Genomic DNA, 17910 nt, shown 5'->3' on the forward strand with positions numbered 1-17910 from the left:
TTGATGGATTAATGAATGAAGTTAACGAATGAATGAGTCAATACGAAAAAGTAATTAAATGAATGCATATATGGAATACGTCAATAGATAATATACAATTCACTTTGCTAATTTATGAGTAATAATAATATGATAATACCAACATGCAAATTGACTCATGTTGTTACCACTAGATCAATCAAAACAGAAACGCTTAAGTGAGTGAATGAAAGAATAAAGAAACAAATAAACAGAACAAATAAAGAATGGAATATTCAGGCCTCAACCTCACCGCTATCACTGACATTATGAGGTGGGTGTGAGAGCCTTCAAGCCCCCCTAAACAGTTTGGGTTGTTACTCCCCAGGGAGTTGAGAATGATTATTACAAATTGTAAGGATCTAATGGTCGGGGAACTACTAAACCGCATAACGTTTTGCGATATATAATCCAAATAAAAATAATAATAGCAACAACGTGATCATTATCGTCAATATTATTTTTTAAATTATTATTATCATTATTATCTTCACCATTAACTAATTATTTCGCTTCATATATTCATCGTAGCAATATGACAACAGCAACATTATATCATATATATTCAGAGACGAATGTCGTGTCCTCCTGTTGTGTAAATAAGACTGCATTATAGATTGGGCCCACCACTCAGAATGTTTTTTGTTGCAAACTGATAGCGGCAGCTGTCTATACAGGTATTGCTATCAGTAAGTAGATCGTAGGTACAGACAGCGGTGATTTTGACTTTGTGTAAACAGCTCCCGAAACTCGATCGGTCCCACCGGTTCGATTTCAGCTGATTTCGCTGACAACTAGATGTACACACCAACTGCTACCCGACCCTCTCAGGTGAAGGTACCCCACTCACTGTCGCTTATCTGGGGGTAATCTTCTCCCGTCAGCGGCGCTACCGCATATCGGCGGGCAAGGGAGATTAGCTCCGTTGCTAGGTCGCGTTAGTCTTCGCACGAGTAGAGCTGGAGAATATCGAAGCACGGTGAACGGTGTCAATGGTTTTAGTCAACTGAAATTTCAGGATGGTGTGTTACACACTGACGGATGGGGGAAGGACCTGTTTGTAATGGGACCCAGGTGTGTTTGAGAGGGGGACAGATTCAAGATGTCGTTGTACGGAGGAGAATCCGCCGTGGAGGGACGTCCCTACACTCTCGGGACGTTTCAGCACAAACTCAACAAGTTTGAGGATTTAATCAAGGATATGACATACCAGGGGGCAGAGGCTACACCCGAGGAGCGCCGACAGATGATTGCAGGTAGAGCATGTTGGTTGTATACTGGGGGTGGGGTGTATGGGTGGGGTGACCGTGGGGGTGATTATACTTTTAGGCTCAGGTCTACAAGAACACCTCTGAATATAAACTTGAGTGGGTATTGTGTATGTTATGTAATGAACTTTTTTTACTTATAACGATTCACAATTTTTCTTTAACGGTTAACTGTTAATCTGATAGCGGTTTGGTGGATATAAGGAAACGGATTTTTCAGATTAAAAAAAATAATCTTAAACTGTGCACATATAAGAACATGCAAATATGGATTTTAGGAGAAATACTCATTTATATATATATACCAATATTTTATTCAAGAATTATGTTTGTTGTGTCACCCTTGAGTGAACCTTACATGAAATAATGGATTTCATATGGATATTATGTCTTTTTTACATTGAACAATGGTTGTCTAAGTACACCCTGCATATTCCAAGTTTCATTATGCTGTACAAGCCTGTATTAATGAAACATGATACACATATACATCTCATAACATGTTATCGTACAAGTTTACACCCTGTTGCTTCCTGGGTGAGTATGCATCGCATGGGACTTCTGTTATTTAAAAATAGTCAAGACTACTTTGAATTGCTTCAAAATTAAACGTATTGTAATTATATAAGTTTATTCGTATTTCCCATGTGCCCTTCAGCCGCTTTGTACCCATGACTAAGAAACACGTACATATAGGCTTAATATTAAATAGCTGCGTTTGATCCGATCAATCATTGATTGAATAAGCGGTAAACGATACCTTTACCGTGGCCGTTCCGAAATCGACCAGTGTTAGGCGATTACAGTAATTCAGCTTAGGAGCTGATGCGTTTTGCGAAAACACAAAACACTTCCTATTATTTTTTCCCATACTTGGAGGTTTTGTCTCCAATTCAGTATTTATTTAAAACCAAACATGGTCATGTACACAAATGTGCAAAACACGTTGCATGATGATGATGGTGTTGTTGATGATGATGATGATGATGTTGTTGATGATGATGCATAGCAGGTGTATGTTGAATATCGTTAAGTGACAAACTGTGACACGAAAACTGTGTGTTTGTTGTAGCACTCGGAAATATTTCAACTATATGACTTTAATGATATGTTATTACTCGAGTCTGGACCAGACAATCCAGTGACTGACATCATGAGCATCGACTTCGCAGTTAGAATGCGATTCCACGTGCCAACCAAGTCGGGGCTCCTAACCCCCTGATTGAGTGTTCTGACTAGGGCTCCAAGCACGGACCGCTGAAAACCCATTCCACACCAGATTTTGGCGAGGGAACCTGGAATAGACTCGGGATAAGAAGTTGGCATTTCTCGAGCGAGAGCGAGGGATATACCGATATGTAGGCACGAGTGTCGTAAACATAGTATGATATGGGCACGAATATAATATTCTGTAAATTACAGAAGTTGTCAAATTGAGGAAAATAAACCCAAATCTACTTTCAAACATAGGTTGGCTACCCGCCATCGCCGCATGTAGAACGCAACGTCACAGAAGAAACGTGACGTCATAGCATTGTTCATGACGTCACGTTACCATGACAAAGTGATATTTTGTCCTAGGGCATCGTATGAAAAATATGAACCCCGATATGTTCGCCCTCGTAAAAAATAATTCTTTTACTTTAACTGATGAAGAATGATTTTGGTTGATAAGTAAATCTCACCCTCGTGTCTACTGATAATGAATACATCAACACCCGTTGATTTAAGTAACTTTAATCAACGAGTGTTGGTTGATACATTTGATATCAGAAGACACGAGGGTGAGATTCTATATGCGTTCATATATTAACCATCAGGTGCATGCACAACAGAAGGACATGATGGACGCTGTTCCGCTTATGTGATTGTTACTCTTATGTTTTATACAAGTGACGGGTGACCCTGTTATCTACGGCGCAAGGTGTGCAAGAAACGTTTGTTCGAATCCCAAATTCCTCCTGATGATGTTTTCGGTATTTGTCAGCCACATACCAGTTTCTCTGAAATGGTAAACATTTAGACTTTTATCTGAGACTTGTATCGCAATCCAGTGATTCACATCTTGAACAACGATCTACCCAATAGGGATACGATGGCATGCATCGAACCTCAAACCTCAAACATGCAGGTTGGTTGGTTTGTTGTTTTACGCCGCACTCACCAATATTCCAGCTACATGGAGGCGGTCTGTAAATATTGAGTTTGGACCTGACAATCCAGTGATCAACAGCATGAGTATCAATGTACGCAATTGGAAAGTGTCAACCCAGAAGCCTGACCAACAGATCCCGTTAGTCGCCTCTTACGACAAGCATGGGTTGCTGAAGACCGATTCTAACCCGGATCTTCACAGGTCTCAAGCATGCTGGTCTCAAACTTTTACCACTTTGGTGAAAGCCGAGCACAGGTATGGAGCTGCCATACCTGGAAACACTGTCAGAAAGCATAGAAGAGTAAATGACACTAGCGTTGTGACCCCCCTGAAAACAAAGGATCGCGCTGACAGTCCAAACGTTTGCAGTGCTTGTGGGTTCAAATGTTCACAAACCTGTTGACTTCAACATATTGACAGGAGCAGCTACCAGTATTCTGAAAATATGATCAGTGACAGATAAGAGAAGGTGCACAATTGCAGCCCTCGCAAATATTTTAAAATACTTTGTTGTTTTTGTGATCCTTTTCCAAAGAATATTGAACCTATTTCTTTAGTCTTTCTTTATATGAATCAGACCATGTGAATTACCACTGCCCTCATTTGGTTACGCAATCGTTTAATGCCAAAAGTGGGATGTATCGAAAATCGAACATTTTAGTTAAAGATGAGTAATCACAGTATCACAGTGCTGAAAAGGTTTTAGTGGCGGATGGTCAGGTTTCGGAAAGGGTTGGTCTCATGGCCGAATCGTTCAAATCATGTTTCGCTTCACACCTTTAATCAACATTATAGACGACTGAGAAAGCCAGTGATTAGTGGTCCTGCGCTCGAGAAGCTTGTAACTGGTTCGAATCCCACCACTGACTTAGGAAAGTCGCTTTGGTGGAATTGATGGATTGGTCGCACGGACCCGCAAAGATTCTGACCCCTTACTGCCCACAACATGTTAAACCAAACACCTATTCTTGTCCGGTGTCGACTGTTTACGAATCTCAACTTCCAGGTATTCACATACACTGGCACCCATGTTGATATCGACGCTGAACGTTCCAGGCAGCGATCTCAACATGTGGTCACTTTCCAACGGGATCTACCAAGGACAATTTTGTCTTTAATCATCCTGACCTGTCTACAGGCATTGATTCCTCGTTAGCTGATATTTACAGGACAACGATTCCCCAGCGTGGTGGATGGAGTGTGCTTCCTGTCTCACATAACCCCTGTCAATGTATTGATTAACGATCTGATCACACATATACTGCTCGACATGTGTAAGGGATATAGAGGCAGTGTAGCCTCATTGTTGGTGCAGTTGATGTGGATTAAGCATTGGTTTGATTTTATACACGGAGACTCAATATGTTGTTGATCACAGTTTCAGAACACGCAGTTTGTTTTAACAACTTTACCAGAACATCCGATATATCCATCAAACAATGGTCTTTCTTGGTTTGACCTAATGAAAAGGTATAAATCATTTTCCCACTATTTTCTTAAGCACACAGGAAATCCCTAATCCCCAACACCATGAACAGCAAAAGGTTTCTCCCCGAATGTATGGTGAGTGGTTTTGAGCCGCTTTTGGCAAGATGTTCTGGAGACATCAGAAGATGGCCTCATACCTTATATACTCATGCAAATAATGGTTGTCACCCTCCCCACCCCAACCCCACACACTCAACCCCCCACCCTCTCCAATTAAAAAAATTGAAGGGTGTGACAACCATTATTTGCATGAGTATATTTGGCGTGACAAGCTAACAACCCTGACCGATCGCCCTTTGTAATAAGAAACGCCACAGATCATTTCACCCTCATACTTTGGCACAGGCTCTGAAATAACTATATAAAAAATGTCTCACGCATGTCTCCAGTATACATTTAAGTTTACATTCATCTGTTTGGAGACATTCTGGGGACAATCACTCACTGCTGAAGACCATTATGCAAGGTACTAGTATTCCAGATACCCCAAACTCGACTTTACTCAGTTCTCCAACAGAACGCGTTGAACCGCCATCCCTACCAATCGTTGAGCAGTATAGAACGGAAATTACTTCGTCCACATTGATTATTCACAGAAAAGAACACCAGCACAAGATTGGACCGTTATGTTCCATCTGACCTAATTCACAAGGCTGTTTTTTTTTACCCGCTTAAGAAACGCCATTCCATGTTGAATATAATTTACTGATTGATCCTGAATAACTAGACAGTTTTTGAAGCCTGTAAGTCATGCCTACCGCAAACTCGTCTGTCTTGAAGCAATAGGGGGTACTTAATTTATTCATTGTATACGGCCATAGAGCTCTGATTTCATGCACTCGGAGCAACGCGACTTTTAAACACTATATTATTGTGTCCCCTTGTGTTATAGGATAGGATATGAAGTAGTATATATCTCGCATGTGGATTGTGTTACAGATCAAGTGACAACGAGCTCGAATTCTAGAGTGCCAAATGGAAATGTCGGAGCATGCTGGTCTGTGCATATTTCTCATGGTACAAACGCCAGGCTTATGTTTTATTCAGTAGAGGTTACAACAGTTTAATGGTATATACTAGACTGCAAGCAGTCTCTGTTTCACATATCACATTGAAAATAATTTTTTAAAAATCCCATTTTTTTAAAAATATTTCTTCCCTGTCTTGTTCCGAAGGTAGGAACACCTGTGAAAAAATATTATTTAGTTACCTTTGTTTGCTTGCTTCTTTGTTTTTTTGATACCCTATTCGTTTGTCTGTCTGACTGTCTGTGGTGGGACAAAGGGGCTCCAGTCTTCTTATCTCCTGACTGTTGACCAGCGTCGCCAGGATCCGCTGGTCGTGGGTTCGAGTCCCAGATTTGCTGTGACTATAAATGTGGGCTTCTCAAGAACATGGTCGTAATCGTAGGATTAACCTTCTTTGTAATCAACTACGATATGCATCAATTTGGGTTTATAACCCATATCTCTCGGACACAGCAAGAAACCTAATCTGGTTCTCGGCTCTCTTTACGCGTCGTCAACTTGTATATTCCGATATGAGAGACGGGGTCCAGCTTACAAGAAACCCAATTCATTCACACACGGTAGTGAATGCACGGCAACGGTCTTTTAACGGAGTGGGTAAGATCTGAAGAGCTGTAATAAAGGGGGTGGTAACCAAAACATTAAAAGATCTAGACACCTGAAGATAATTTACCAATAATACAGATGATCTGAATAAAAAATTGTCACGAACAAGAAGGACAAGTAAGACATTATTGAGAGGAAGATATGTCATTTTACGCCGCACTCACCAATATTCAAGCCGTTTCATGTCGGCCTGTAATTTATTGACCAGACAAACCAGTGATTACATTACAATCAATGTCTCACCCACTTCCGACAAGCAATAGACTGCTGGAGGCCGGGGTCCCCACGGGACTGGGATATTATATCTGTTTCAATGTAAATCAAATTAAAATCCCAACCAAATCGGTTTCGTCACTTCTGGGACAGTCTTAACATTGACTTGTCACTTTCTTTTAGTGAAACAAGAACAGCAAGGAAACTCAAAGAAAGCAGATTATACTGTACCCTTTGTCCACACATACCAAGAACCGACGCCGAAACGAGCTTTAAGTCGATTACCAACCCTCCTGACGGAGGCTAAATCATGCTTCTCCTAATGCCGATTTTATAGTTTGAAAGGGGGCGTTAAATAACTGTTCGCTCGACAGAAGCGCCTGTCTGAGACATGTTTATGACATCATTATGTTCATTCTCTAACGAGGGGGACATTTGACTATGGTTTTATCAAGTTTGTAATGACTACAATTACCATGCGCCTCTTAAGTTTGACTGAGTTTGTAAGAGTTTTTATCAGAGTCCTGAAGAAAAGGAAGATGATTAAGCATGTGTAAATGACGTCAGTCAGTATAGTTTTTCTCTGCTTTGGCAATATTCCATCAATATCAACATCTGATTATCTTTGTTTTGCTTGTTCGATTGCTGTTTAACTGGGCACTCCATATTCAAGCTATATGATAAGTAATCTAGGCCGGACCAGACAGACCAGTGATCAACATTATGAGCAACGATCCACGCCGCCGAGATACGATAATACTGAATGAGGCAGGTCACGGATATTGACCACTTGACCCATTAGGTCGCCACTTAATACCAGCCATTACAGCTTGATAGGAAGCTATTCAGATCCAGAATTCATTCGGATTATATTGGTATCGAAAAAAAAACATATTCTTCCATGGACCTAGCATTCAGTACTGGAAACACTGAGTCTCATAATTTCCTGATTTTCGTTATACGAGTAGGTAGCCATTCCATAGGATGCTATCTCGAAGAAAAGTTAGGCGTGCGCCAAAATGTGTATTATCATATATAGTAAGGCACACGCTAATTACTACTCACGTGTGATTGTTTGTATACGGTCTGATTATCCGACCGGCTGTGTTGATTGTCGGATTAACGAATGTTTTTACAATGTATTTACAATAATCAGTTGCTAGATTGGTGTGTCGGAGTCAGAATGCGAGAATGTCGGATTAACGAGAGTAATTATCACTGTTTTAAATGGTTCCCTAATTTTTGGTCGGATTAACGTGATTGTCGGATTAATGAGTGTCGGATTAACGAGAGCTGACTGTAGCTGCATAAAAACATTATTTATCTCTGTGTATATTTCATATGATATAACTTGTCTGGGACAAAAGTGTAAATCGTTTCTACTGACAAGGGGAATGAAAGACCGAGGCGTTACTGTTCTATTGTACCGTGTGAAATTCAAATCATTCTTTTAAAAAAGTGTTACTATGAACTGAGTGTCGTGTTTGCGTTTATAATTACCTGTATGAAATACAACCCTCCCTGTCTGCTGTATGTTGTAGAAAACCTGAGGTATGATCAGTTCTGCGAGAAGATACGAGAATTATTTGGATCTGACATCAAGAACCAAGATTTGAAAGCGGTCTACAGGAAGATCTCCACAAACCCGGATGCCAAGGTTGACTGGAGCGAGGTAAGTGAAATATTCGTATGCCAGAAAAAAAAGCCTTAAATCAACCGTTAGCAATGATCCACGCAGCAGGGAGGTAGTGACAACAGACCTCCATTGTACTAGTTACTTCACAGTTACCAAAGAAGACCGGCTTGTACTGTAAGGAGGCCTCGATTCAATCAATTTAGGATTGCTACACAGTTGTAGGTGGGCAAACTCATAACGTCAGAGAGATAAAGGATGTTGATTGCAGTACACAAACATAAGAACAAGAGTGTTGCCTGCATAACAAACTCTGTCATGTAAACAGCTGGATTAACTTATCTTACGAGAGGTGACAGTAAAACCTGGTTCGTTTAAATAATGATAAAACAGACGCTCAGAAATACAGTTACGTTATACAGTTTCAATATCGACATATCAGAGACAATATTTTTTCCTTGCATGTTGAATTATGTACTGTAGTAATGAATTGAGACTTAAGGTGAGGATATCGGTATCTTCAATTGAGACATTGTCAACGCCTTCATGTCATCTGACAAGTACATCAGTAGTTAGCATTGTGAGGTGAGGTGAAATTGGGTTTAACGTCGTGCTTGAGAATATTTCGCTCATATGACGACGTGCATGCGTGTGTATGTGTATGTGCAGCTACTTGTACTAGCCCAGACTTAAGCTGGTTTTATAGTGCTAGCCCACTGAGATACCATGCCGCAGTGAAGCATGAATACCCCACTCAGACACATTATACTGACTCCGAGCCGACCAGTCCTTGTTGTACCCATTAATGCCGAACGCCAGGCCGGGACCATCAAGTATTATATTTAAACGTCTTTTGGTATGACGCGGTCGGGGATAGAACCCGCGACCTTCCGCTCTCCGGGCGGACGCTCTAACCACTACACCACGGAGGCGGTCAGTTAGCATTGTAACAATACATGTTGTAGTGACGTGATACATATCTTGACAGTACAGCCGTGATAGGCTACACTACGGGATGAATGAAACATGAAACCTTTCATGAAAAGGGTTTGGTTATATCACCAAAGAGAATTATAGATATTCAGCAAACCTAGTAAAACATCGATAAATAGATCTAACGTTAGTGAGAATATACCATGAAATAGTCTTTTATCGATATTGTTTAAAAGTCGACATCGACAGAGGTAGAGAGGTGACGAACTGAACGTGTCAATGATGGACAGGAACAACCGAGAACACGTTTAACGGTTGGGGAAGAACTGAATGATTCTGACACAAAATGGTATTTTTCCTCTGTCGTAGCGTTTGCACTGTCGTAAGTCAATGTCGTACACTACGATTGTCAAGTAAAACGAAGCCGATATTGGCCGTCGTGACCTTTCTGCTCCTGACATTTTATCATTCTCCAAGTGTGGTGATCACCTCCGTGGTCCAGTGAATAGAGCTTCTCGTTTTTGAAATTCATAAATCGCGTTAACGCCCCCAGTGCATGTTACACCCATTTAACATGTAGACATTGTGTTTCGCCCAGCTGTTCGGGTACTTCCAGTCTGGGGTGGAAGAGGAAGAGATGACGGTGGGGGAAGAGGTCAGCGTCTTCATGGTGTCCAAGAGGAGGAGAATAGGAGAGGCTGCAGGTACGGACATATTTCATCTTTTTATAATCTAAAAGTATATTTTAAGATCATGTGTTTCTTAAATTTCCTACGCTAATTCGTCATTTGAATGTGACATCACACTGCCCATTGTTGAAAACATTTGCATTTCTTAAACGCCTGTGAAAGAGTAACATATTTGAGATACCTAGTATCAACCATGTGTGAGGTCGAATATGATGTTATTGGTTGGCTGCTCCATGGAGATGACCTGAGGTCATATTTTGACGGACAACTTTCTTGATCTTAGCTGACCGCCTCCGTGGTGTAGTGGTTAGAGCGTCCGCACGGAGAGCGGAAGGTCGCGGGTTCGATCCCCGACCACGTCATACCAAAAGACGTTAAAATATGGTACTTGTTGGTCCCAGCCTGGCACTCGGCATTAATGGGTACAACAAGGACTGGTCGGCTCGGAGTCAGTATACTGTGTCTGAGTGGGGTATTCATGCTTCACTGCGGCATGGTATCTCAATGAGCTAGCACTATAAAACCAGCTTAAGTCTGGGCTAGTACAAGCAGCCGCACATACACATACACACGCATGCACGTCGTCATATGAGCGAAATATTCTCAAGCACGACGTTAAACCCAATTTCACCTCACCTCACCTTGATCTTAGCTCTTTCATTCGTTTCTCAAGCTTCAGTAGAATGAAACTCTTTGTTAGAATGTAACTCCATCGTTTTAGAGTGTTTAATATGTACCTTCAACTTGATCGGTCGCACCAGATGTGAGTTGTTTACAGTTACATGGCTGACGTCAATTTGTATTAATGCGCCAGTACGATCTAAATATGTAGTTATTCGATGACAAATTGGTGTAAAGGGAAAGATTACTCGTACCTGTCATATACCATTTTTCGCCTAAACCGTTGTTCCAGAACGTACCCAATACAATCAAGATGCTGTATTGGTGAGAAGAAATTCCGTTGTGATATATTTAGGCCACGTATTGGCGAAGGTATCTCAATGACTATTTTTAAGTGTCGACTTAAATACAAAGTACTTAACTACATTATTAACTACCATAGTACCACTTTATTCTCAATTAGAGCACGGAATCTGAACACGCCACTGTGCTTTATACACAAGGGAAAACTAACAGCACTTACGCATTTTGAACTGGAGTATGATTAATTATTTCTGAAATGATCCCAGTGCGCCCCAAGAGACCCCATGTTCGACTGAATGAACTGCATAATGCCTTAACATCAACTTTAGACGTTCCGACGGAGCCAAGGGACTTTGCATTGAGTGGCGTGACGCAAGCGCCCAGTCTGAGTGGCAAAACACATTGTGTTATGTGAGGCGCAGTTGTGTGTGCGACGCCCCTGTCCCCGGACATCACTCAATTACCTCGCATTATGAATATGATAACTGAAACAATCAGCCCCGATTGCCTAACAAATCAAGTCTGGAAGAAAGTGGATTAAGTCCTCCACAACCTTCCATCTATAGCTTGATTTGGAGCCACTCAAGCATGAAATATCAATAATTCTAAATGGATTTATAATGGTGCCTTTAATATTGCAAGCGCCCTCGCCGACCCTTGCTGTGACATAAATGAACAATGAATGCTCCCTTCAGGGCCGAGTTAGGAGGCTTGGTCGCCATTTTCTCGAGTCTGCGCATTAAGCAGCTATTACAGTTCCCCGTGCCAAAGCTATTACCCCACTCGGCGTGATGTCCAATACGAGATGGCGATTAGTTCCGGCCCATGGGTATTTCCTTCGACACTTTCTTGTCCGAGACATCTGGCTTGGCTTGACAAATAGTTTTTGCGCGTGTCTGCACGTGCACTTACATTTGTCCAGCAGCTTAGCGGAGTTGTCCCCTCTTGGGACGCCCCTACAATTGCTAGCGTCGTCTGGGATGCCAGGGGGCTGACATTACGAGGGCTCTGTCTCCGTCTAGAAGCAATCGTGTGAATTACCGAATGTCTTATTTTCTGATTATAACAGCGCTGAAGACCTTTGACATTTTAATTGTGTATGTTTAATTCTGTTAGCCAACAAATTGTCAGAGCAGTAGCTCCTTCATCAAGAGCTGCGAATGTTAGCATGGCTGAACTTTGACGCCAAAGTTATTTGTCATGCTGGGCCTTGCTATTTAAAAGGACATAAAGAAGTCTGTCCCAGCCCTACACTGTGATGGAGAGGAAAGGAAACAACTTGAATGAGAGTGCGTGTGTTTCTTTAAGAAATCAATTGGGAATTTCAGAGACATCAGTATTGACTCACAGTTTTTAAATATATGTTGAAAAAAATGAAAACAAATTTCATTCCGACTGACCCATACTTATACAAGTGAATGAGTGTGTCTGGTTTTGCGTCACTTTAAACGGTAGTTCGTTGGGATCAGGACGTGACATTTTAACTGACATCAGTAAAGAGACCAAGGTGATACTTTGTAGAAACCCACCAGCATGTTATGGTGCTGACAATTCACTGCCCTCAGTCAGGGACAAACGTTGCTCCGAAGCCACAATCAGCAACTCAACTAAGGGACATAACTCTGCACAGCGAACTACAGTACCTTGGACACGGATACAAAACACGAAATAGGTTCAGACGTTTTACGCATATGGGGTATCGAACCCATACCTTCAGTGTGGCGAGCTGAAGCTTTAAAGGCACAATGTCAAACCACATTTCTCTGAAAATACATAATGCACTTCTCTCAATAATACTATCAGCCCTCAGGGAAGCTTCCATATAATTTGTTCCCAAAATAATTACGTATTTACATTACAAAATCAAATTAAAAAGTTCGAATGAATTAATGTAACATTGCATTAAATCGACTCTCGCGCCTTCTACCGGCCGAACATTATTACAAGAGTTATGTCCCTTGGAGCGCTATTTACGAATATCCTATAACCCAACATGTGATTGAGGCCATTCGGCAAACACCGACAACACCGCGTGCGACAGTTTTCGATGTACGGAGCAATCGTTTTCATTCCATATATGGCAAATGTTATCTGTTTGGAAGCTGTTCGCCTCGAAGTTTCAATTATCGATTCCAGGCAAGTCGTAAGGCATAATAAGTATTTTAATGCATCAATAGGAAGCTAAACTGAGTGCATATGCCCCCAATATATAAAATATAGGCCAATATTGTCGAAAATGCGTGGCATTGTGCCTTTAATCACTCGGCTACTCCAGTAACCGAATGTTAACAGTAAACACCAAACTGCTATCGAGGAATCTGTTCCAGATGAATTAATCAATTGACTGAACAGATACATTTTGATGTTTAAATGATATTTTGCTCGTAAAAATAAGGTTTTAAAGGTTAAATACTATCTAAAATGATGCCATCATGTTCAAGGTGATGTGAAAAACGTCTTTTGAAAATTGTTTTTACTCCTGATTTATAACCACGTTTGATGGGATATTCCTTTTCCTGAAAATTGTTTACAAACCCGGTGGGGAAAAAATACAATTTAAAAAAAATTATATTCTTATTTTATGACTTTTCAGGTAAGCGGTTCCGTAATCCATGTAATAAAATTACGTTTACCCACTTGACGTTTTCGACAATGTCAAGGTTGAATGACAATGAACCGCTGGGGTGATTTACTGTACAGTAATTTACTGCGATCAAATAGCCTTGTTTTATTGTAGACGTATTGTAAAGTACTTGCATTGGAGTCCCAGGTTTTCAGCATTACAGTTATTTACAAAGGCATTAATTACCCCGGTGTCGTTTATCAACAAGATCTTCACCTCTGATTTATGGTGAACCGCTACACCCCTAAAAGTGCTGAGAACCCATTGGCTCGAATAAACCAACATACCACTGCCTGCAGGAAGCACATAAACACCGTCCATGTATTTAGCTCAAGGGGCTAATATTGTAGTCGAGTATCTCACAGGCGACAGAACACTCCTCCAGCATAATGTGAAGGCTTGTGTTGTTGACACGGGTGAGAGAGTTCACATTGATGTAATAAATCTGCTATCTGTGCGTCTCTGTGTGTCCGACCCCGGGACTTGACGTGGGGTCTTTGATCTATTCACAATGGCGGGTACCGTTATACGATTACCAACAGTTTGCTGACTGGATTTATATAATTATATTTTGCATCAGCAAAATGTGGGATATGAACCGTTCACTTAACGGCCTTAACGGATTCTTGTATCTCTTGGACATACCAGTATGTAATGAAACGAAAGAAACCGTAACATTGTTTCATTTACAAATTGAAATGCGGTACTTGTATGCTGAAGCGATAAAGTGAAGGAGTGAGTGAGTTTAGTTTTACGCCGCACTCAGCAATATTCCAGCTATATGGCAGCGGTCTGTAAATAATTGAGTCTGGACCAGACAATCCAGTGATCAACATCATGAGCATCGATCTGCGCAATTGGGAACGGATGACATGTGTCAACCAAGTCAACGAGCCTGACCACCCAATCCCGTTAGTCGCCTCTTACAACAAGCATGGGTTGCTGAAGATCTATATTCTAACCCGGTCTTCACGGGTGATAACGTGAAGGAGCACACGGTGACTTGTTTGCTTGTTTGTTGTTTTAACCATCCTCTCAGCTGTATTCCTATCATGTGTGCATACAGCAAACCAATGGTTGATAACACGTGCAACGATCCGGTGACGTTTGCAATCAGTCAAGCCACGGAGTCTGACCATAGATCTGTAGGGGATTCATGAGAGAGGTACCAGATCAACGGTCAGTGTGATTTTCATGAGATTGATCTTTATAATATGTCGTTATTTCAGAACCTTTGTAATCAACAACACAACGACGTCATAGTGTTGTAGCAACGACTTTTGAACATTACCCCAAGGAATGGTGTCTGTGGAACCCATTTGGCCAACCGCAAAGAGGTCCAAATAAAATTGGTCCATTTGAGGCCACTTAATTCCTCCAAATAAAACCATTCAAACCCACAGAACGTAAAATATTTGGTAGACTATTTGGCAATTTTTGAGCAACTTACATTGACACTTCCACTTGTAAAATGTTACATGAAACCAACAGAAATAAAAGTATATTTGGCACTTTTAGAGCACATTTGTTTGCTGATGAAATCAAGGGCAGATAATTCAAATGGAGCTAACTCTGGATGACCCAATATATTGCGAGATACTGTACCGGTATATACCGGTCTACCGGTAATATTGCACAGCCCTAATGTTTTCTGCTTCATATAAAGAAGTTAAGTATTCATTTTGACTTAAAAGCGGAAAAAACGGAATAATTTTAACAATTATACGAGGTCCACGACATTAGTCATGCATTGCCATGTGATAGTCACGTGCACGAAACTACGTAAAGTGTTATTTGCGCCAATGCTGCCATATAGGCCACGTGACTGCCATGCTCGTGCCATTCATATAAACGATTGATTGAATAGCGTTATCAATGTGATAGAGCTTTTATGTTCATGTAAACAAGCATGTCTAGAAATCATCTGACACCATGATAAATGAGGCGTTTTGTTTAGGCAATGGTAATGATATTGAGAGACAGTTTTCGGACGCCACAGCACATAGGTGCCCGTTTGCCAAGACCTTTATATAAAACACGACAAAGCACAGCACCTTGTTTCATACCGTATTGGAGACGGGCCCATGGACTGTGCCCTTTGGCAACCAGTTTGTTGTAGTGTTAGTGGCATGTTGGTCCGAGTCAGTCACCAACATGGGGAGCTGCTCTCTGGAACATACACCTGGATTATCCTTAATCCGCGCGTTAGGTGGCGCGTGGTGGCCCTGACAAAGTCCTCCCAGTGTTGTCAAATTGGCCACTCACTGGGAACAATATATGTCGAAAAGCGTGTAAGCTATCAGCATTGTGGCCTTTGTTGGGATAGTCCAGGTTATTTTACTAGGGTCTTTTAAAGAACTGCGTTCACGGCGATTGATTTTAATCATTGAGAAGGGCCGCCGTGGTATATACATGTACAACTGACAGGAATGCCACCTAGGGCGATATTGGAGATTAACAGGCGTCAAACATTTCACTCACAGCGGCGAGTATTGATTTGTTTCGTACAACAAGTCAATGATAAATAATCAGTGGATAAAAACTGTACAAATAATGAAATAACAAGTGCTCTTTGGTCGAACACACGATGATCTGAGAGTAGATTTAAATAAACCGAGTCAGACAATCTGACAATATTGCGTGTGAAAGGTTTCTCGAAACAGAAGAAAGTATGTGATAGAACGATAAAGAATCACCGCCTGAAAGTTTCAGTTGTACATCCCAGTGGAAATCCCACTGTGATCCAGGTGCACTTTGATGAAAATCTCAAGCTTGGTTATAATGTTACTGAATGGGTTGGTGTTGCTTTGAACGACTTATATGTCAGTAATATCACAGCTGATTTAAGGGGGTATTCGCCCTGTACATCTAGTTGGTACAACTTTCTGTCTTCAATTAGTTGTTGAAACTGAATTCGGCGTTCACGCGGTGGTTGCATACTACACGATATCTTCAGACGCTTTGAATTAGTAGGCATATTATAATAAGTGAGTGAGTTATGGAGTATTGACATTTTATCAAGTTCGGCACGTTGTGCGACAATTGTGGGTGCGCGTCACAGGACGGGCCTCTAAAAGCTATGGTGATGTCGAGTAGTAAATGCTTTGAAAGACAAACAGTGCTAACTGCTTTTTGTGCGCAAAAGAAATTGCGAATGTAGTTAAATTCAAGTTTGAGCGAGCAAAATCGAAAATACATGTATGTGACATGATATAATAGGTTTTAAGTTTCAAGGTTTTACGTAACATTTTCAGGTGTAAATATGGATTTGGCTGACGTCAAAACGCATCAGAGAGATCAACTGACGTTCAAACAAAATGGGAGATAACTGCAAATAAATATCGTTGACGTTAACCGTACTGGTGTGTGGGTCAGAATACCCGATATGCTGCACGAAGTCCACATATGGATCGTATTTGGAGTGATCCTAGGATTCGAACTCCTGACCGACATACCCTTACTACAAAGAAACATATTCAACAAGGTCACATTTGTGACTCATATGAATAAAACTGATTACAATATACGATATCTCCGAACACATACGTTGGGATTCGTATGAAATGCATTTCCACCACATGCCAAAGTTGGGTCTACCTAACGCGTCGGCAGCCATGTTGGATTTCAAAGACGTCATCTCCTCGTGTCAGGTGCTTGACCTTGATGGTCAGAAAAACAGATCCTCCAGCAAAATAGATCGATGGATAAGGAAACGGACAAGTAGATGGTAACTCCGCGCGGTCGTTCAGAGTGTCACTCGGATTGAAAATAGCTTTAATGGAACACGCGCCATCCAGAGGGTTTATTCTCCTCGACGTGGTGCAAATTGGCACGTGAACCGACAGAAAACGAACGTGACTGGTTTTGTGGGCTTCGCGTGCTTGGAGTAATGTTGTTTTTACCCATCGCTTCCAAGCACCTACCAACCTTGTTCACATTTCCTGTGAGGAAATGGCGCTCATACAGGTATCCTGTAGACGGAGGGGAGCACGCACGAACTTCTACTTGACCGCATGAAGATGTAATCAAGTGGAAGGATGTCGTGTTTTGTGAATTAAGAACAATTCGTGAGATGTAATTCATTCATTCATTAAATCACACTCTCACTCACAGTCATTCATTACTTGAATGACACCGCCTCCGTGGTGTAGTGGTTAGAGCATCCGCACGGAGAGCGGAAGATCGCGGGTTCGATCCCCGACCGCGTCATACCAAAAGACGTTAAAATATGGTACTTGTTGGTCCCTGCCTGGCGCTCGGCATTAATGGGTACAACAAGGACTGGTCGGCTAGGAGTCAGTATAATGTGTCTGAGAGGGGTATTCATGCTTC

General features: G+C 41.4%; 1 protein-coding gene across 1 annotated transcript in view; it reads left to right on the top strand.

Moving 5' to 3' along the window:
• Positions 1-732: 732 nt before the first annotated feature.
• Positions 733-17910, top strand: part of LOC124287341 (WD repeat-containing protein 64-like) — a 73696-nt gene continuing 56518 nt past the window's right edge. The window contains exons 1-3 of the mRNA XM_046723839.1: positions 733-1274; positions 8318-8448; positions 9941-10046. Of these exons, the coding sequence (XP_046579795.1) occupies positions 1121-1274; positions 8318-8448; positions 9941-10046 (391 nt within the window). The 5' untranslated portion in view covers positions 733-1120. The remainder of the gene's footprint in view (positions 1275-8317; positions 8449-9940; positions 10047-17910) is intronic.

Source organism: Haliotis rubra, unplaced genomic scaffold, assembly GCF_003918875.1.
Source record: "Haliotis rubra isolate DU_JTF1 unplaced genomic scaffold, ASM391887v1 Scf40, whole genome shotgun sequence".
In the NCBI taxonomy this organism is placed as follows: Eukaryota; Metazoa; Mollusca; class Gastropoda; order Lepetellida; family Haliotidae; genus Haliotis; species Haliotis rubra.